The 20,122-nt window shown below is 39.0% G+C and overlaps 1 protein-coding gene across 7 annotated transcripts in view; it reads left to right on the top strand.

Annotated features, from left to right (window-relative positions):
* Nucleotides 1-20,122, top strand: part of ranbp3b (RAN binding protein 3b) — a 319,866-nt gene that overhangs the window by 252,458 nt on the left and 47,286 nt on the right. For 5 of the 7 annotated variants that reach the window (XM_059991452.1, XM_059991448.1, XM_059991449.1 and 2 more), the window contains 2 exons: nt 5,585-5,677; nt 9,597-9,730. In XM_059991452.1, coding sequence (XP_059847435.1) covers nt 5,585-5,677; nt 9,597-9,730 — 227 coding nt within the window. The remainder of the gene's footprint in view (nt 1-5,584; nt 5,678-9,596; nt 9,731-20,122) is intronic. The other 2 variants (XM_059991450.1, XM_059991455.1) reach the window with 1 other exon arrangement.

Consider the following 20,122-nt stretch of genomic DNA (forward strand, 5'->3'; position numbering starts at 1 on the left):
CCTAATTTCATTCTTAAGCTCCTTCCTGCCAGCATTATAATAATCTAGATTCCTATTATTATCTAGTTTTTTGAACCTTTCGTAAGCTCAACCTTTCTTGACTGGATTTACAACAGCCTTTGTACACCACAGTTCGTGTACCCTACCATCCATTCCATGTCTCATTGGAATGTACCTACTCAAAACCCCACGCAAATATCCCCTGGAGATTTGCCACATTTCTTCCGTGCGCTTCCCTGATCACATCTATTTCAAGTTTATGCTTCCAAGTTCCTGCTTTATAGCCTCCTATTTCCCCTTACTCCAATTACACGTTTTCCTAACTTATCTGTTCCTATGCTTTTTCAATGCTATATGGCAGAGGAGATAGAGTTGTGATCACTGTCTCCAAAATGCTCTCCCACTGAGAGACCTGACACCTGACCAGGTTCATTTCCCAATACCAGATCACGTACAGCCTCTCCTCTTGTAGGCTTATCTACATATTGTGTCAAGAAACCTTCCTGAACACATCTAACAAACTCCACCCCATCTAAACCCCTTGCTCTAGGGAGATGCCAATCAATATTTAGAAAATTAAAATCTCCCACCACAACAACCCTGTTGTTATTACTCCTTTCCAGAATCTGTCTCCCTACCTGCTCCTCGATGCCCCTGTTACTATTGGGTGATTTATATAAAACCTTCCTATTGACCCCTTCCTATTCCTAACTTCCACCCATAGAGACTCCGTAGACAACCCCTCAATGATTTCCTCCTTTTCTGCAGCCATGACACTATCTCTGATCAACGGTGCCACGCCCCCATCTCTTTTGCCTCCCTCCCTATCCTTTCTGAAACATCTAAAGCCTGGCACTTGAAATAGCCATTCCTGCCCCTGCACCATCCAAGTCTCTATAACGGCCACAACATCATAGCTCCAAGTGCTGATCCACACTCTTAAGCTCATCCGCTTAGTTCGTAACACTCCTCATATTAAAATGGACACATCTCAAACCATTGGTCTGAGCGTGTCCCTTCTCTATCACCTGTCTAACCTCCCTTTCGCACTGTCTCCAAGCTTTCTCTATTTGTGAGCCAACCTCCCTTTCCTCTGTCACTCCAGTTTGGTTTCTGCCCCCCAGCAATTCTAGTTTAAACTCTCCCCAATAGCCTTAGCAAACCTTCCCGTCAAGATATTGATCTCCCTCTGATTCAAGTGCAACCTGTCCTTTTTATACAGATCATACCTACCCCAGAAGAGGTCCCAGTGATCCAGAAATCTGAATCCCAGCCCCCGCTCCAATCCCTCAGCCACGCATTTATCCTCCACCTCATTCTATTCCTATGTTCACTGTCACGTGGCACAGGCAGTAATCCTGAGATTACTGCCTTTGAGGTCCTGCTTCTCAACTTTCCTAACTCCCTGTAGTCTGTCTTCAGGACCTCCTGCCTATGTCATTGGTACTAATATGTACCACAACCTCTGGCTGTTCTCCTTCCCACTTCAAGATATTGTGGACGCGATCAGAAACATCACACGCCCTGGCACCTGGGAGGCAAACTACCATCCGTGTTTCTTTACTGTGTCCACAGAATTGCCTGTCTGACCCCCTAACAATAGAGTTAGGTTATATAAGTTATATATAAACTATAGTAATTGCTTAAGATATTAAGCAACAGTTTTTGCAATTTGGAACACTGAAAATTATGTGCAAATGTAGGAAAGTCCTGAGTCTAAAATAGGACTCGATTTATTTAAAGAATATTTATGTTGCAGGCACAGACAGTATGTATTATTTATTTGTATTTGCCTTTGAGAAGATTTTAATGAATTACTTCTATCCTTCTGACTGTGCTCTTGTGATAGTGCTGCATAAGGAGTTCCAGAATTAACCCTGACAGTAGTCGGGATGTATTATGTTAGTGTTTCCATGTGGTTCATCTTCCCAGTAGTGGAAGTTCTAGGTTTAGGAAGTACTTGTGTGGTAGCCTTGGTGAGTAATTGTAGTTAATAGTTCAAATGGTATACACGGTGTACCAGTCTTTTAGAGAGGATGCATCTGTAGGGTGATGGGTAGGATGGTAGACAACCAGATTATTTGTCCTGGATGACAAAACAATTTGTTTCATTCTGTTGTGCAAACATACTCAATTACTTATGGAAGAAGAACATGTATTTCCTTCCATACTCCTTGATTTTCATGCAAGAAAAATTATTGCTAGTTTTTGGTCTCATGGTGAACAGATTGGTTGACCTTAAACTCATATTCTTGGCAAATAAAATTTGCCAGCCAGGAGTCCAGAATTTTGGGATGATTGATTTTTTTCTAACTTTTTTGCATTTTTATTCATACTGAAGTAACCGTAACATTAGCTTTTGATTCCCTTGATGCTTTCTTTGACTGGTGGCACCAGAAAATACGTTTGTTTTACCTGTTTCAGTATAATTAGTAGAAATATAAGTTTCAATGAGGCTGGCTACCTTCTGTGAATTTTCTTTGGTGCATATATGTGAAGGATGAAAAGTAGTGCATTCCTTTGAGTCAATTTTTCCACAAATCCACTCATTCATCTCAAATGTAATTTTGTACGTACTTATGTGCTCTTTTTGCAATTTTTTAATGATTTTATCATCGTCTCAAAATTAGGTATGGTGTATCATGAATTGCAATGAACTTAAAATTTCTTCAGTAAGTCTTTGAAAGTCCCAGGAGAAAAGCTTATGGAAACTCGGCCACTGACAGATATACATAGACTTTTGGAGAGTAAAGAAATCTAGCTAATTGATTTCACTAAAAAACCACAAAGTAAGAGTAAGTACCCCTAATGATGCCATTCCTTTTTACAAATTTGTACATCTCTGCTGCATCAGCTCTCAAGGTGAGGCCTCCTACTTCTGAAATGCCCTCCTCCTGGAAATGTGGCTTGCCCTTTGCCATAGTTGATAAAGCCTTATGTGCATTTCCTCCATTTCCCACCTGTCTGATCTCACCCTAGTCCCCCTCTTTCCAGGTAGAACAACAATAGAGTTTCCTTGGTCTTTCCTTTTACCCCGGTCTCCTCATTTAACACATCATCCTATGCCATTTCCACCAGTTCCAATGTGATCCCACCATCTGTCACATCTTCCTCTTTCCCCATCCATCTTTCTCCCCACTCACCCACTCCTGCCTCCCCATGCACGGGTATATACCTTTGCAGTGATGGGAGTGATTACACCTGTCCCTTCTCCAGATACCTCTTTACTGTATCAAGGATCTAAACAGCCCCTCCAAATGTGTCAAAAGTTTGCCTGCACTTCTCCCAACTTACTGACTGCATTCTGTGCTCAAGATGTGGCTTCTTTTATCATCAGGAAAACCAAGTGCAGATACAATGATTTATTCAGCACTTTATCTGCAAAGGCAATCTGGAGCTTTCAAGATTGAAGATTATTTAATGTCATTTCTTGTACACAAGTGCAAAGGCGAACAAAATAATTGTTATTCCACATTCAATACAGCACAAAATGAGATAAAGAGTGCAATAATATTTTTTTAAACAATAAATGTAAATACATATGATAGCTTATATATGTTGATTGAGGCTAGGCACAGGAGTTCCTGTACATAAGGTGAATGAAGGAAATAATAAAGTACTAGTGATTTCAGCACACACAAAATGCTGGAAGAACTCAATGGGCCAGGCAACATCTATGGAAAAGAGTAAACAGTCAACATTTTGGGCTGAGACCCTTCATCAGAACTGGAAAAAATGGATGAGAGATTAGAGCAAGAAGTGGGGGGGGGGGTGGGGAGAGGAGGAAGAAGTAAAAGGTGGTAGATGATAGGTGAAACTGGGAGGGAGAGGGGTGAGGTGAAGAGCTGGGAAGCTGATAGGTGAAATTAATAAAGGGCCGGAAAAAGGGGTATCTGATAGGAGAGGACAAAAGACCAGGGAAGAAAGGGAGGGGGAGAAGCTCAGGAAGGTGATGAGCAGGTAAGGAGAAGAGGTGAGAGAGGGAAACAGGAATGAGGAATGGTAAAGGGGGGGAAGGTATTACTGTAAATTTGACAAATCAATATTCATGCCATCAGATTGGAGACTACCCAGATGGATTATAAGGTGTTCTCCTCCAACTTGAATGTGGCCACATCATGGCAGAAGAGACTGTGGACTTGCATGTCGGAATGGGAAGTAGAATGAAATGGGTAGCCAGCGGGAGATTCTGTTTTTTGTGGCGAAGTGGTCTTGCACTCTGTCAGATCTCACAGTATACAGTAGGCCACACCTGGAGCACTGGATACTGTAGGTGACCCCAACAGACTCGCAGGTGAAGTGCAAAGTGTTGTCTTACCAGGAAGGACTCTTTGGGGCTGGATGCAGAGGCTAGTGGGTTGGTAGGTGAGGACAAGGGGAACCCAATCAACCTAACTCTAGGACAGAGGCTAGTGTGGTGGCAGGAGGATGGGGTGAGGGCAGATACATGCAAAATGGAAGAGAGTAGTGATTACATATTATTTTAATTCTTTTTCCCTCATCCACACTGATCATCTGTCTTCTGTCTTTTCCATTGCTATGGAGAGGCCAAACACAAATTGGAAAAGCAGTATCCCATATTATGCTTTGGTAACTTAGAAACCAATGGTGGGAATATTGAGTTTTCTGGTTTCAGATAGCCGACATACCAGTGTTTTCCCACATGCACTCACCTGCCAACCTAATTTTCCCATTCTTCACTTTCCCATGTCACCCTTCCGCTCCACCAGCCTGGTTCTGTCTTTCCATCATCCCCTTCCTGTCGTTCTCAACCTATCACCCACCTGTTATTTCTGCCCTCTCCTCCACACACGTGCCCAGCTCCCCTCAACGCACCTGCTATAGAGTGGTAATCTTTCTTTGCATTCAGTCAGGAACATTGGAATTACATCTTTTGCCTCCATAGATGCTGCTTCATTCACTGAATTGTTCCAGTATACTGTTTCTTACAACTATTTATTATTGTATCTGTCTTGATATTGGCACGTGACAATAATTCTAATAAAAGTTGGTCTAATACTTCTTTCTCTTTCTTATACCCTGGTAAATTGTATACCACTTGCATCGTGATTATTTAAACACGGCATTATGTTAACCATCGAGGGGGAGCTTCAGTGCTACAAATATTTAGGCATTTAGTTTAGTTCAAAATTTTGAACTCCTGAATGATAGCAATAACTGTACCTCCTTAATTTTTACATCTTTTTGGCATTAAACAGCTCTGCTCATTTTAAATATTTTTCCAAACTATAGTACAGTGTAATTTATACTTAAGTCGCACTACTGCTTGGAGCTTCCGTTTCCCTGAGGAAATGCTCTGAGGCAGCTATCCCGTAGTCCCAGAAAAATTAATTATTTGTAGTTTTTATTTTATTTTTATTTTCAGTTTATAATCCCAATTTTTTAGTGGTGCCATGGCCTGCGCTAAACACTGTTCAATGAATGGAATGACTATCTTCCAACAGTGCTCCATTACACAACAACATTGTGTTGTACTATACTAGAATTTGCAGCTTTATTCAAAGCAGTATGCTCGAATGACAACAAAGCTGAGGTGATGTAAATCAGTTGTTTGGTCTTGCAGGTCTTCCTAGTCAGAAGTCCAAGGAGCAGCAGCGAAGTGTCCTACGTCCAGCTGTCCTGCAGGCACCACAGCAGAAGTCCTTTACACAAAACGGTAACTGGTTGGAACTGCAATTCATCTTTGTACTGTCTAGCCTCTCAGAAATTTTGTTGCCAATCTGCATATGCTACTAAAGCTGCATTCCCCTTTCAGTATTTGTCTAACTTAAAGATAATTCGCAAAACAACCTTACTTGAAATGAGATGTGAATTCAAATTCTATAGGTTTGCTCAAATGAGCACAATTATTTAATTGGTCTTTATTTTGAGACCTATCAGTTGTAGAGATTAGCAATCTCTGTCATAGTTCATCTGTAGGTATGATTAGCTGTGAACTTTCCGACAAATTTTCTGTATTTTTGCACATTTGTTTTTCTTTCCCTTCCCCACACTACCTCTGCAGTATCTACGACCAAATCAGTCTTTTGAAAATGGGCTAATTTAAATCTTTCAGAACAAAAAGATAGGATTATTTTCAGTTTAAAATGTAAGTTGCAAAGGAATGGTCCTTTTTAATATTCATATGCAAAAGAGATTTCATCTATTGACTTGCATTGCTCACACAATTTAAAGATTATCTGGACCAAATATGTCCCTTAATAAAACCATTAAAGCATTGAAGTATGGGAGCCAGCACAAAGGCATGTTCATTTGCATTGTCTAGAAACCAGCACCTAATCTGTGAGCCAGTTATCGTTGAGCACATGAGGAAGTCTTAACGACGTAAAATTCAGAATAATCATCAATGTCCTATAATGGGCACAAAAAACAGGCTGGATAGTGCTGTGGTTAGTTAAATTATTGATACGAGAAACCGTCCTTTCTGAGGGCTAGTGATTCATCACCTTTATCGTCCATTGGTTGCATATGAATGCTTGCTTTGTACAAACTCTGTATTCTTTCCTAGCGTGTTTGTTTTGCTGCTTCTGCCTCATTCAGATCTTAAATGATCCTTGTGCTTGGGATTTTCAGTTTACAGCAAATAAAGGACAATTATTATTCATGATTAGACAGTAATAACTTATGGAGCAGATTCTATATTTCTGATGTATAAGAGAAGAATCAATAATACAATAGTAAGCATATACAATAAGAAAAATATGATGGACTGTACTTTTTAAAAAATCAAGTAATTTCAGGTTGTATACTGTACACATTCTCTGATAATAAACTGAACCATGTAAATAAATAGAATTTAATAAATTATGATAAATTGTAAAATGAGAGCAACAGGAAAAACTTAGAAGTGTACAAACTAGTAGAAGTAGTAATGAAATTGAGAAAGAAGTGAGAAATACTAGGAGGCAGGAAAGAAGTATCTTGCGACTGCTTTAGAATTTTGCTTCTGAATTCTGTGGATCATCCAGTTAATCTTTCTATGTTGATGACAAAGCCTCAGTAACTGTAGTGACTAGTGTAAATGGTATGCATACAGAAGTAGACACGGATCAGTTTTGAACTTCGTATAGCAATTTTAGAAATATTCCTGCATATCAAGTGTGCTTAAAAGGTTTGGTGTCCTTGGATAAAGATCATGAATTGATCATGATCATGGTTGCCTGTAAGGAAAAAATACATTACTTCATGTACAAGGGAAACATTGATCAGTGAGCTGCTTTTATAGACTGGAGTAATTGGAAACTTTTGTATCCCTCAGTAATGAAGCACTGGATTATTGCAAGCATTTAAATATTACAGGTTCTCCTTCAAAACAGTTACTCGTTTAGTTCCAACCATCGATGGACAAAAAGCCTACACAGATGCACCTGAGCAATAAAGTGACCACTTTCCCATTTTCTGTGAATATAGGTCCAGTCAAAATCAAATTCTAGATCTTCTAGTACAATGGACTCCTTATAAATGTGTGAATTTATTGATAGGAAATGCAAGGAAGATCTCTCCTTTAAAAATGGATTCCTCATTGCCTTTCAGAAAACTACAGAACATGTTGGAATGTATTTTGCCATATTTGCAGTTCTGACAAACTCAGCAATTTAAGCCAAACCAATAAAGTGCTAATACTATTTTGTTTTGCTTTATATATTTACTCCAACACTTTACAGTGGGTGCTGTCTTGCAGACATGTATAGTTTCAGGTCTTTATGTGGTACAAACAAAATTCATTGTGCTTTGTATCCATCCGTATGATTGAGCTATTTATTTGTGAACAATTGAGGGATAGAATACTATTCAGAAAGCCATTAATGATTTATTTAAAAAATGAGGCATTACAAAATAATAATTCTGCTAATAGCTTTTAAAAGTTGATTCAGAGATTTTCCATTGGAAACAGATGTGCTTGGGAAGTTGTTATTTTGAAACAATAATGATCCTGGTGATTTTAATTTGGGAATTCCAGACAGTGACTGTTTTAGAATGTTGTGAAGTTTGCAAAGAGAGGGACTTGCGTCTATATTGTGGTTTATATAATCTCAGAATGTCACAAGGTACCTTACCACCAGAATAGTGTTCTTACATAGCAAAATACAAGATAAGAGAGCACCATTTTGTCTGTACTGTCCGTTGGTAGAAAAATCTGAAATTAATTACGTTGCCCTGATCTTTCTTTGCCTTACCATTTGTGCAGTTTTCCCAAATTTTTGATTGAACTACACTTCTAAGAAGATGCTACAGTTTTTCTCTATCAAGAATAATTTTATGGAAAAAAAACATTTTCTGAGAAATATGAGTTAATCCTATTAGACCTGTTTGATGAAATGTTTAGGCGATTATAACTACCATTTTGAAAAATCACCTCCTGTGTAGAATTCTTTCCTTCTCTTCCCCAAGTCTCCTTTTTATATTGTAAATGGCCTATTTGCTGATGATAATATTGGATTAAATCTTATCTTATCCAATCATCAGCATTAAAACACTTATGAAATGAGAAAATTTGTGGTCATTTTGTTGATTTTATATTTTAAACCCTTGTTAATGAAAAGCCAAGAAATATAGGTGTTTGAACATTACACAGCAAGGTGTCAATTGACTTTACCTGGAGGATAGTTCTTGGATTGCAATTTGGCTTGCTTGGATAGATGAGAAATATCACCTACCCAAATTATAAATGTCTTGACTTTCCCTGTATTTCCTCTTTGACAGTTCCGCTCTCCAACTGTAATCCTGCAGCTGGGAGTAACGAAAAGCTGCAGAACGGCACCCTCCCGAATTGCTCACTAAATTTCCTTGGTACTGAGTATCCAGGACACTCTCCAAAGTGGGAGTCACAGAAGAAATACTGGGTAAATTCAACAAAGCTGTTATTGCTAGCATGATACTTGGATTAGGAGCATGTAATATCAGAAAATCACCTTTGATAAGGTGATTCCTTCTGTCAGTTGTCCATGCCAGGTTTTCAGCCACACTCAATTTTAATGTTAGATTATTTCATAAACTACAGGGAAATGTAAGTAAGCAGAAGAGGTGAACCATTCTGAAGGAGGTTGTGGGTGTTTTATTTGGTAAGGAGGCAAAATTCTCTTTTGACCTCCCACTCTTATTCGTGTTTATTGCTGCTGTCATGTTGTCCGCCAGTTTAGCTCATGATTGTTTTATAGATGTAGAAACAAGTGAGGGAGTTGGAAAAGTAAGAAATGGAGGATATGGTGGAGCCACATAAATTTGAACTGATACTTTTTAATTTGAATCTGTGCAAGGAAGTATTTTGTAACTTTCTATTGTTGTGTGTGTGCTCTACAATCTAGTCTCTTGTATTCAGAAGATCTATTTCATTATGAATTCCATCTGGAGAGTTTTCTCCCATCACTTAGATGAATTCCATTGTGTTGCCTGCATTCTGCTTTTTGAAGTGGATTGGACTTGCGAATGCAGCCCCGAAAAGCTGCATTGTTGTATGGCCTTGACTTTCAGCTATATCCACTCTGATACCTACTTTTATTCAATTAATCCAAGCCAGTGTTCCATGAAGCTATGTAATTGAATCTAATTGCAGCTCTTTTTTTTTCTTTTTCTAGTTAATAGCAGTGGAACCAATGGTGTGAGTAAGCCAACTGAGGATAGCACCATCGCCTCTTCTGTAAACCAGAATAGTACATCAGACGTAGAGGGCTCATCTATCAACAGTTCAACGACCACAAGTAGTCACTCGGTATGTAACACTGTTGTCAGCAGTGACTTTGAGACCTCTAAATGAGTAATTATCTAACAGTACAACAACATAAGTATGTGGTTACATGATGACATCAGGGCCATGGTTTTTCTGTCTTGGATGTTACTCCTGGCAACTCCTATATTTTCATAAAGTTGTTATCTCATGGACCTTTGTGCATTTTATTGCTGGTGTCTGTTGGGCAAATGAAATTTGGAAATGTCTGGTACAATTGTTACCAAGTTATTAGGTAGTTGTGTAGGTTCACCCAGTTTAATGGCAAGAGTGCATAATAACTCAGCAAGCACTCCTGTAATTCACAAACGCATTTTGTCATCAGTGAGGTGAGAAAGGGTTTGGGTGATAAACTTGTTCCATGTTGTTGCTGTATTTATTAAAAATTACACTGCCCTGACATTCTGTTTTTAAAGTAGTTACATTGGTCCCAATGTTACCATTTTTGTGTTTGTTGATTGCGCTAATAGCAAGCATTTAATATTCTGTGATTTGTGTTGCAAGTTGTTCATCTCTTTGATGAGTTGGCTGGGCACCTGGCTTGCCTGAGACTATAGTTTTCAGGAAATTTATAGTAATCAATGATCCACTCCTTACCATTCCAGCCAAGATTGGTGAAGACTGATTAGAGTAGGAATCCTTGGTAATTTATTCAGAAAACGTGAAGCTGATATATAGCTGTTCCATTTTCCTAGTTGACTTTGCCAAATTCAAGCCAGATGTGAAGCCTGCAGTCATTAATTTTCTTATGCACACTTTTTCTCCCCACTGATTTAACAGCACTGTTTGATTGAAGCTGCGCTGGTGTGCGGCTGCACTTAACTGATATGCTCCCGCATAGCATTCATTGCCACACAACTGGAATTGGATGCAACCAGAAAAAGATCATGAAATGGGCAAGATTTTCTTTATTGAATTGTATTTCATTATACCCTTCAATTAATGAATAAAATAAAAAGCATGTGACTTTTCAATTTTCATTCTAAATAAGTGCAAAAATACATTTAAAGTGTTGTGCAATTTTCAGGCCGTGTAAAAATAATTCCTGCTGAGAACCATAGTAGGTCTGCGAACATTGTTTAATAGTAATTCAAATTGAAATTAAGCATGCCTTAGAATTGCTAGATCATCATTGCAGATCAGATTTTAATAGGTGAAGGGACTAAAAATATGTTTATGCAATCAATGAGTGAAAAATAAGTTCAACAGATACTGATTGTTAAGAAAGAGTAAATTCTAACTTCAGTTACACTATAGGAATAATTGCCCCTTCCTTACTCTCATATGTTTGTCTGTATAAGTTTTCAACTGGAATTGAAAAGTTCTGTACAAGTCAAACTATGCATTGTCCACCTTGTTTAGACCACACTGGGAATTCGAAGGTAAGTTTCTGAACAACTTCTCTTCATACCACATTCAAAATTAATCATTCAAATTTTTGCTTAAATATGAAATCCAGTAACCGGCATCCAAAACCATTCTACAGTGTTTACACTTGAAGCCATCTACAATAATATAAATTTCCATTTTAATTTTGCAGTTGTTTGTGTTGAAGACAAATAATGGAAAAGTGTTATATTGATCTGGATATGGAAGTTGGTTTTTCTACTGAAAATCTTATTTGTTTTGATGTGGAGTTAAGTTGATTTTTGTTCCACAAACAGACTCTCAGTCTAAGATTCAAGTCTTAATGTCAAAAAGGAAAAGCACATACTATAAGCATAAAAGATTCTGCAGATGCTGGAAATCCAGAGTAACACACACAAAATGCTGGAGAACACTGCAGATCAGACAGTATCTATAGTGAGAAGTAAAGAGTCAACGTTTCGGGCCAAGACCTTTCACCAATCCTGATGCTGCCCGACTTGCTGAGTTTTTCCAGCGTTTTGTATATATTAAAACACATACCATACCTAGCATGCATATAATTTTTGCAGTGTTTAGTAACATGAAGGATAAGTCTAAAGCTCAGAAAGAATATCCGGATTCGATACATATTGTGCAATTAAAGCAAGGTAATAATTGACAAAAATGAGTTTAATTTTAATGAATTTTTCAAAAATGCTTCAAAGGGATTGTAGGGGAAAACCATTGTGCAGAATATGAAATTATATAGAATTTATTTGTTTTGTAAGTAAATCTTAAAATATTTTTCACAATGTCTGCTTCATGTATGCTTATCCTCCGAAATGCTCAAGCAATGTGTGCCAGCCATAAACTAAGTAAATACTTTGGTGGATTAGATGCCAAAGTCAAGCAATTTTATATGCCAGAAAGACCAAACCGTGTACATTTGTGATCACCACAAAACAAAAGGCTTGGCTTCCCTCAGAGATAGTTATATCATAGCTGTTCAAAGATTTCATAGGTACATTTAATGTCAGTGAAATGTATACAGTATGCATCCTGAAATGCATTTTCTTCGCGACCATCCATGAAAACAGAGGAGTGCCCCCAACCCCCAAAGAATGAATGATGGTTAAATGTTAGAACCCCAAAGTCTCCCCCCACCAAGCTCCTGCACGTTGTGGCAGCAGGCAACAATCCCCCCTCCCCCCACCAGCAAAAAGAAAGCATTGCACCCACTACCGAGCCCTCAAGCATGAGCAAGGCAACACCAAAGACACAGACTTTCAGTACTCCAAACTCTATGTTGTTCACATAGCATTAACATACCACAGGCGCGCACATGCTCCCTCTCCCCCTCCCCTTCCCCCTCCCCCTAATAAGAGGTGTCTCCGCTGAGACTTAACAAACAACTTGCTGGTTTATGGTGTTAAAAGTCCGTTATATCGCTTTTTCCAAGCTCTGTGCCCAAAGATCTCGGGTCTCTGGGCACACAGCCTTAGATCTCCTATCTTCCATGACGCACCGGTCTCCTGCCCAAACACCGATCTCGATCCCCATCTCCAGGTCCTCCAAAGGTGAGCGGAGCACTTAGGCCTAGCCCTTGGAATGCTGAACAGTGGTCAGTTGTGAAACCCTGAGAGTGGGTCCCATTCCCACAAAGCACTGTAGTCAGCGTGTAACTCCAGTTCAGGGTCTTCAAAAGAACCTTGAAAGGGAAAAATAGAGATATTAAAGATGGAAATAGAGCTGTTTCCAAAGATGCAAGCTAAGGAGTCACCGTTAGGCACCATTAACCCTTCCAAGCTCCACATCATAAGAAAGAAAAGAAGAATATATTGGTTAACAATGTATTTTCAGTGTCCTTGGGGTGGGGGCAATAAATCATACAGAACTAATTAAAGATATGTTATTAATCAGTAAATGCATTCATACATGCTGCATTAGATGTACTGTAATTATATATGCTAAAATGGTTTTAAAAAAAAGTGATGAATTCAGGATTGTAAAGAAATTTAGGCTGAATACATTGTCATACAATGTGACCGAGAGCTAAAATGAGTTTTGAGGCAGAACAGACTATGGACAATTTTAGTAATGGCTAGATATCATCATGTATGATTGTAGTTCTGCAGTTCTGGGAAACAAAATCTAGTAAATTGGTGCATCTTCTATATCAAGACCTACCATATATATATATATATGTTCAATCATGTATTTCCTGACAATAGATAATGGATCTATTTAGCATTATAATGTGTGTCTAATCCAATTTTCTATAGGCTGTTGGGTTTATCATTTGCTCCTAACTGGTAGTAAATACATATAATATAGCTGAAATGTCTGTCTTTTATATTTTTTGCTTTGTAGGTTTAAATATCCAAAATAATTTTGTTAGAACTAGGCCACAGAGAACTTGATGAATTTCCACGATAAAAACAGAAATATTTACAATCTCTGTGTGCAAGCTTTCTTATGTCACTAACTTAAATGTCTTGGAGAGAAATTCTCTCTCTTAGCTTAGTTGTTTATTTGACCTGAGGCATGGTATAATTGGGAAAAGGCCAAAGCAAAATCTGAGTCCGTGCACAGCGTTGATTCTGGGTGAAATCCATTGACATTGCAGCTCTGTTGCTATAAATGTAGTTCACTAATAGAATTGTCTGTACTTGCCATACGAGAGTCTTCATATCTAATGTATCTTCCTTGTTAGTAATGGGGTATGCCTGCAGTGCAATAAGCTTGCTGAAACTATACAACCTAACTCTGTTATTCTCCTATTAACAGTTAAGAAGGAAATTATTTTCTAAATCAGAAGCTCTAAAGGTATAGGATAGAATAGCTGAATGCGAAAGCAGCTGTTTGCATGAGATATTGAAGGCTTTGCTTGCATCTCTTTGGATATACAGAAATACTTGGAAACTATGAACTTGGGATTCAGCACACATTTGGATGGGTTGATGTGTTAGGACCTTTTTCTCAAATGGCATTGGTTTCACCTTGTCCTCTAGTTTCATCTCACAACTGAGAGATGTGCAACTTGTTGGATAGTAAAATTCAAAATTAACCCTAATTCTATAGGAGAATGTGCGGTGAATTTAAAAAAGGATTAGTATTGGAATAAATTAAATGGATAGTTGATGTTAGGAGAACAGCTGCATCACTCTTGACTATTGACTGTCAATGAATATTGCAGAAATGCCTGATAGGTTATATATTTTCTGCTTCCTGTTCCATATCAGCTGCATTAACCAAATTATTTGAAATTGGTGATTAATTCCGGTAATCTAAATTTTTGTAGTCAGTGGTTCAGATGTTAAGTAATCTGTAAGTTGACCAAGAGTCCCAACAATTGACCTTTCGCTATAAATAGACAAGTTTCAATTTATTTCAGTCATAGTGATCTGAACCTGCCTGCACGTGTATTAATTTTTGTTTGATTGTATGAAGTATCTTACCCCCACAAATGCACAACTAAATCTTTTAATAAGATCTTTAGAGAGAAGAGCTTAGAATCTTTTTAAGCGATAAGCAATTATACTTACTTTGATCAGACTACTGTTTGGTTCATTATTTCCAAATAAATCTGGTGCATATTGTACAATCTAGTCTTTAATATCTTTTCTCATGTCCTCTGCTCATTTGTTTCTTCAAAGAGACGTACCTGCTTCTGTGATACTTTCCCTCTAATCCGTTAATTATCTAGTATAGCTTTGAGCTGGTTTCAATTTAATTACTTCTCTCTCTTCAACTACCATTCTCCTTTCAAAGCCACCCTGCCCTCACAAGCTTGTTTTCACTCCCAAGTCTTAAAGGTAATGTTGCATTGTCAAATTGCCCCCATCTTGTTTGTAACTTTTTTTCCCTCCTAGTCAACTTTCTGCCCTACCCAGTTACAAGATAGCCCTAACCAACGTCTTTAATGACTGCTCTATAAATTGTGATCATTCATCAATTTCTGCTACTCAGCATGCACTAGGATAATATTATCCTCCTTTGTATTACTACAGTCCAATACATTGAAACTTTGATAATAGCTTTCACTAATTTAATTTTAGTCAAAGCATCTGTAGCAAAATTTTCTTTTCACAGTCTGCAGATGGATTGTTATATAGAGTTACAAGAAAAATTATGAATCCTTTGTAATTACCTGGTCTTCTGCATAATTACTAATTACTCATAAAATGTGGTCTGATCTTCTAAGTAGTAATAAACAAACACAATCTGCCTAAATTAATAACATTGTACTTTTCATCGATATTGAGTACACTATTTAAACAATCAGTCTAGGTTTAAAAAGGTATGTGAACGACTGGGGTAATGCCTTCTATAAAAGGTGTTCCAATCAATGAGATGAGATTGGAGGCATGGGTTGTAGACCCATATATTTAAAAAAAAAAGACACACCAAATCAGATTACTGACAAAGCCTGCTCTTCTCAGGAAAGATCTGTTTATGTGCACCATGCCTCAATCAAAACAACTTTCAGAGGACCTTAGAAGAAGAATTGTAGAGATGCATGAAGCTGGAAAAGACTACCAGAGCATTTCCAAAAACCTGAGTGTTCATCAGTCCATAGTAAGAGAAATGTCTACAAATGGAGGAAATTCAGTACTGCTGCTATTCTCCTTGGGAGCGGGTGTCCTGCAAAGATTGCACCACAAGCACAATGTGCAATGCTTAGGAGGTTAAAAAAAAAAGAACCCAAGGGTAACAGCAAAAGACTTGTTGTTATCTCTAGAACTTGCTATGGTCTCTGTTCATGTATCCACTACAAGAAAAACACTGAACAAGAATGTTGTTCTTGGAAGGACACCACAGAGGAAACTACTGGTCTCCCCAAAAGAAAATAGCTGGTTTTTCAATGTTTCAAGTTTTCAAAAGACCAACTGGATGTTCCACAACGTTTCTGGAACAATGTTCTGTGGACAGATGAGACAAAAGTTGAAAGTTTTGGCAGAAATGCTCACCACTATGTTTGGAAGAAAAAGGGCACTGCAAACCAACACCAAAACCTCATTCCATGGTGGAAGGAGCATTATGGTTTGGGCCTGCTTTGCTGCCTCAGGTTCCAAACAGCTTGCAATCGTTGAGGGAACAATGAATTCAAAATTGTTTCAAGATGTTTTACAGGAGTATATCAGAGTTGCTGAATCTTAATAGAAGCTGGATGATGGAACAAGGCAGTGATCCAGAACATGAGAAATCAACAACAGAATGTTTTAAACAGAAGAAAATTTGTGTTTTGGAATGACCAGGTCAGTGTCCAGACCTTAACCTAATTAAGATGCTGTGGCATGACCTGAAGAGGGTGGTTCAGGCAAGGTATCTCAGAAATATTGATTAACTGAAATAGTTTTTGTATTGAGGAATGGTCTAAAATTCCTCTTCGCTGTTAAGTAAATCTGACCAGGAAACGTTTGGTGGAGGTTATTGCTGCAAAAAGACATTCTACCAATTGTTAAGCACAGGGGTTCACATTCTTTTTCCAGCCAGGGCTGTGAATGATTAAACAATGTGTTCAATAAAGACAGGAAAAGTACAATAGTTTGTGTGTTCAAAGGCACACGAGTGAATCTGCAGATGCTGGAAATAAATAAAAACACGAAATGCTGGCAGAACTCAGCAGGCCAGACAGCATCTATGGGAGGAGGTAGTGACGACGTTTCGGGCCGAAACCCTTCATCAGGAGTGAAGTAACATGGGATGGTGGAGAGGGAATAAGAAATGGGGGGAGGGATGAAGTAGAGAGCTGGGAAGTAATAGGCTGGAGGGAAATGGGCTGGGGGAAGGTGGAGAATTATGGGAAATAAAAGAGAAAGAAAGGTAGGGCTGGGGGGAGATTATAGTGAGGGGGGATAAAAGAGGGAAAGAGAACCAGACTAAAATAATAGGGATGGGGGTAAGGGGGGGCAGGGGTATCAACGGAGGTCTGTGAGTTGGATGTTCATGCCGACAGGTAGGAGGCTACCTAGGCGGGAGATAAGGTATTGCTCCATTGACCTGCGCGTGGCCTCATCTTGACAGTAGAGGAGGCCATGGACAGACATGTTGGAATGGGAGTGGTCTGTGGAATTGAAGTGTGTGGCCACAGGGAGATCCTGCCACTGCTGGAGGACTGAGCGCCGGTTTTCAGTGAAACAGTCTCCCAGTCTGCGGTGGGTCTCCCCAATGTATAAATGACCACATTTTGAGCACTGGATACAGCATATCACTGCAGTTGACTCACAGGTGAAGTGGTGCCTCAGCTGAAAGGACTGTCTGGGGCCTGGGATGGTGGTGAGGGAAGAAGTGTGGGGGCAGGTGTAGCACTTCTTCCATTTGCAGGGATGAGTGCCAGAGGGAGGTCGGTGGGGGGGGGGGGGATGAATAGACAAGGGAGTCGAGTAGGGAGCGATCCCTGCGGAAAGCCGAGAGTGGGGGGGGAGGGGAAGATGTGACTGGTGGTGGGATCATGTAGGCGGAAGTTACAGAGGATTATATGTTGGATCTGTACTCCTCCCACTTCCTCCAAACTAAAGGTGTAGCCATGGGCACCTGCATGGGTCCTAGCTATGCCTGCCTTTTTGTCGGCCATGTGGAGCAATCTATGTTCCAAGCCTGCACCGGTATCTGTCCTCCTCTTTTCTTGCGTTATATTGACGACTGCATCGGCGCTGCTTCCTGCACACATGCTGAGCTCGTCGACTTCATTAACTTCGCCTCCAACTTTCACCCCGCCCTCAAATTCACTTGGTCTATTTCCGAATCCTCCCTCCCCTTTTTAGATATCTCTGTTTCTATCTCTGGAGACAGCCTGCTGAGTTCTGCCAGCATTTTGTGTTCTTATAGTTTGTGTGTTATTAGTTTAGGCAGATTGTATTTGTCTTTTATTGTGACTTGGATGAAGATCAGACCACGCTTTATGAGTAACTAATGCAGAAAATCAGGTAATTGCAAAGAATTCATAAACTTTTTCTTGCAACTGTATTTCTGAGGTATCATGTAAAAGAGTGATGTAAGTGCCACGTGTGGTGAGTCCTTTGCTGTTAGTTAACAATAAAATCTTTGTTCAAGGTTCTTCTGCAATTTTTATAGATATTTCTTGACTTATTTGCAATTGTTTATCATTGCAATATAGTTGACTCTTCTGGCTATATATCTTTAATTTATGAAGCCTTTTTTTGCTATTAAGCACAATTCTTAATTTATTTGAGCCCATCACCCTTACCGGGTATAGGCTGTTGACAGCAGCTCTCCAGAATCCTCTGTCTGGTGCCGGTCTTTCAAGTTGTCCCCAGGTATAGCCCATCTTCTTGGTGTCAGTTTCCTTCCTCTCCCAGGGATGAAGTTATTGGAGCCCGTTGGCATTTCTTTTGCTCTGGGTTTTTACAGAATGGGGCTGCTAGTCCCATGCCCAACCCTCTTTTCACAGCCGACCTTAGGACTGTCAATGGCAAAGTTAATCCTTAATTTAGAGGACAGAAAAAGAGATTATATCAAAATTAATAACAAAGACGCAATTGAAATCCTGAGTAGTATAGATAAGTCAACAAAGATTGTTATATAATTGACTAATAGTTCCTTTGAAACACACTGTTGTTTAGATAGACAATTTACTCATCCAAAGAAACCTGTTGAGATAATTGACTGTTGACCTCTAGAGGTGTTTAATTAAGAGCAAATAGTTTAGGCATGTGGTGTTAGAGGTCAGTCAACAGTGTGTAGCATAGAACTTGATCTAGAGAAATTAGACTGTATTAGTAAGTCATGAAGGAACATTGGAGAAAAATTAATCATCTTTCTCAAAGTAATTTTCAAATTATGCAATCAAGGCTAATTTATATACAGCTACAATATTGCATGTGGCTACTGTTCTGCAGAAAATTTTACGAAAGCTCATAATCAGGTTTATTATTACTGGCATGTGACGTGAAATTTGTTAGCAGCAGCAGTTTAGTGCAATATGTAATCTAGCAGAGAGAAAAAAAATTAAAAAATAATAATAATACATAAACAAGTAAATCAATTGCGTATATTGAATAACTTTTAAAAATGTGCAAAAACAGGAACACTGTATATTAAAAAAAGGTGAGGTAGTGTCCAAAGGTTCAATGTCCATTTAGAAATCAGATGGCTGAGAGAAGAAGCTCTTCCTGAATCGCTGAGTGTGTGCTTTCAGGCTTCTGTACCTCCTACGTGATGGTAACAGTGAGAAGAGGGCATGCCCTGGGTGCTGGAGGTCCTTAATAATGGACGCTGCCTTTCTGAGACATTGCTCCCTACAGGTGTCCTGGGTACTTAGTAGGCTAGTGCCCAAGATGGAGCTGACTAGATTTACAACCTTCTGCAGCTTCTTTTGGTCCTCTGCAGTAGCCCCTCCATACCAGACAGTGATGCAGCCTGTCAGAATGCTTTCCAAGGTACAACTATAGAAGTTTTTGAGTGTATTTGTTGACATGCCAAATCTCTTTAAACTCCTAATAAAGTATAGCCACTGTCTTGCCTTGTTTATAACTACATCGATATGTTGGGACCAGGTTAGATCCTCCGAGATCTTGACACCCAGGAATTTGAAGCTGCTTACTCTCTCCACTTCTGATCCCTCTGAGGATTGGTGTGTGTTCCTTCATCTTACCCTTCCTGAAGTCCACAATCAGTTCTTTCATCTTACTGATGGTGAGTGCCAGGGTGTTGCTACGGCACCACTCCACTAGTTGGCATATCTCACTCCTCTACGCTGTCTCGTCACCACTTGAGATTCTACCAACAATGGTTGTATCGTCAGCAAATTTGTAGATGGTATTTGAACAATGTCTAGCCACACAGTCATGTGTATATAGAGAATAGAGCAGCTGAATGGTGTCTTCTCTTCATGGGTGACTGAGAGCTTAAACCTTTCTTGATTTACTACTTGGAGATCTTGAGAGCTCATGGGCTGTAAAGAGTTATTTACATTACACTTCTGCAGTATTTGGAGATCTGATTTAAAAAGCCAAGATAACAGTGCTGCTTTTTCAAAATTGCTTCATATCAAACAATATTGTAAAA

This window comes from Hypanus sabinus, chromosome 16 (assembly GCF_030144855.1).
Source record: "Hypanus sabinus isolate sHypSab1 chromosome 16, sHypSab1.hap1, whole genome shotgun sequence".
NCBI classification, from domain to species: domain Eukaryota; kingdom Metazoa; phylum Chordata; class Chondrichthyes; order Myliobatiformes; family Dasyatidae; genus Hypanus; species Hypanus sabinus.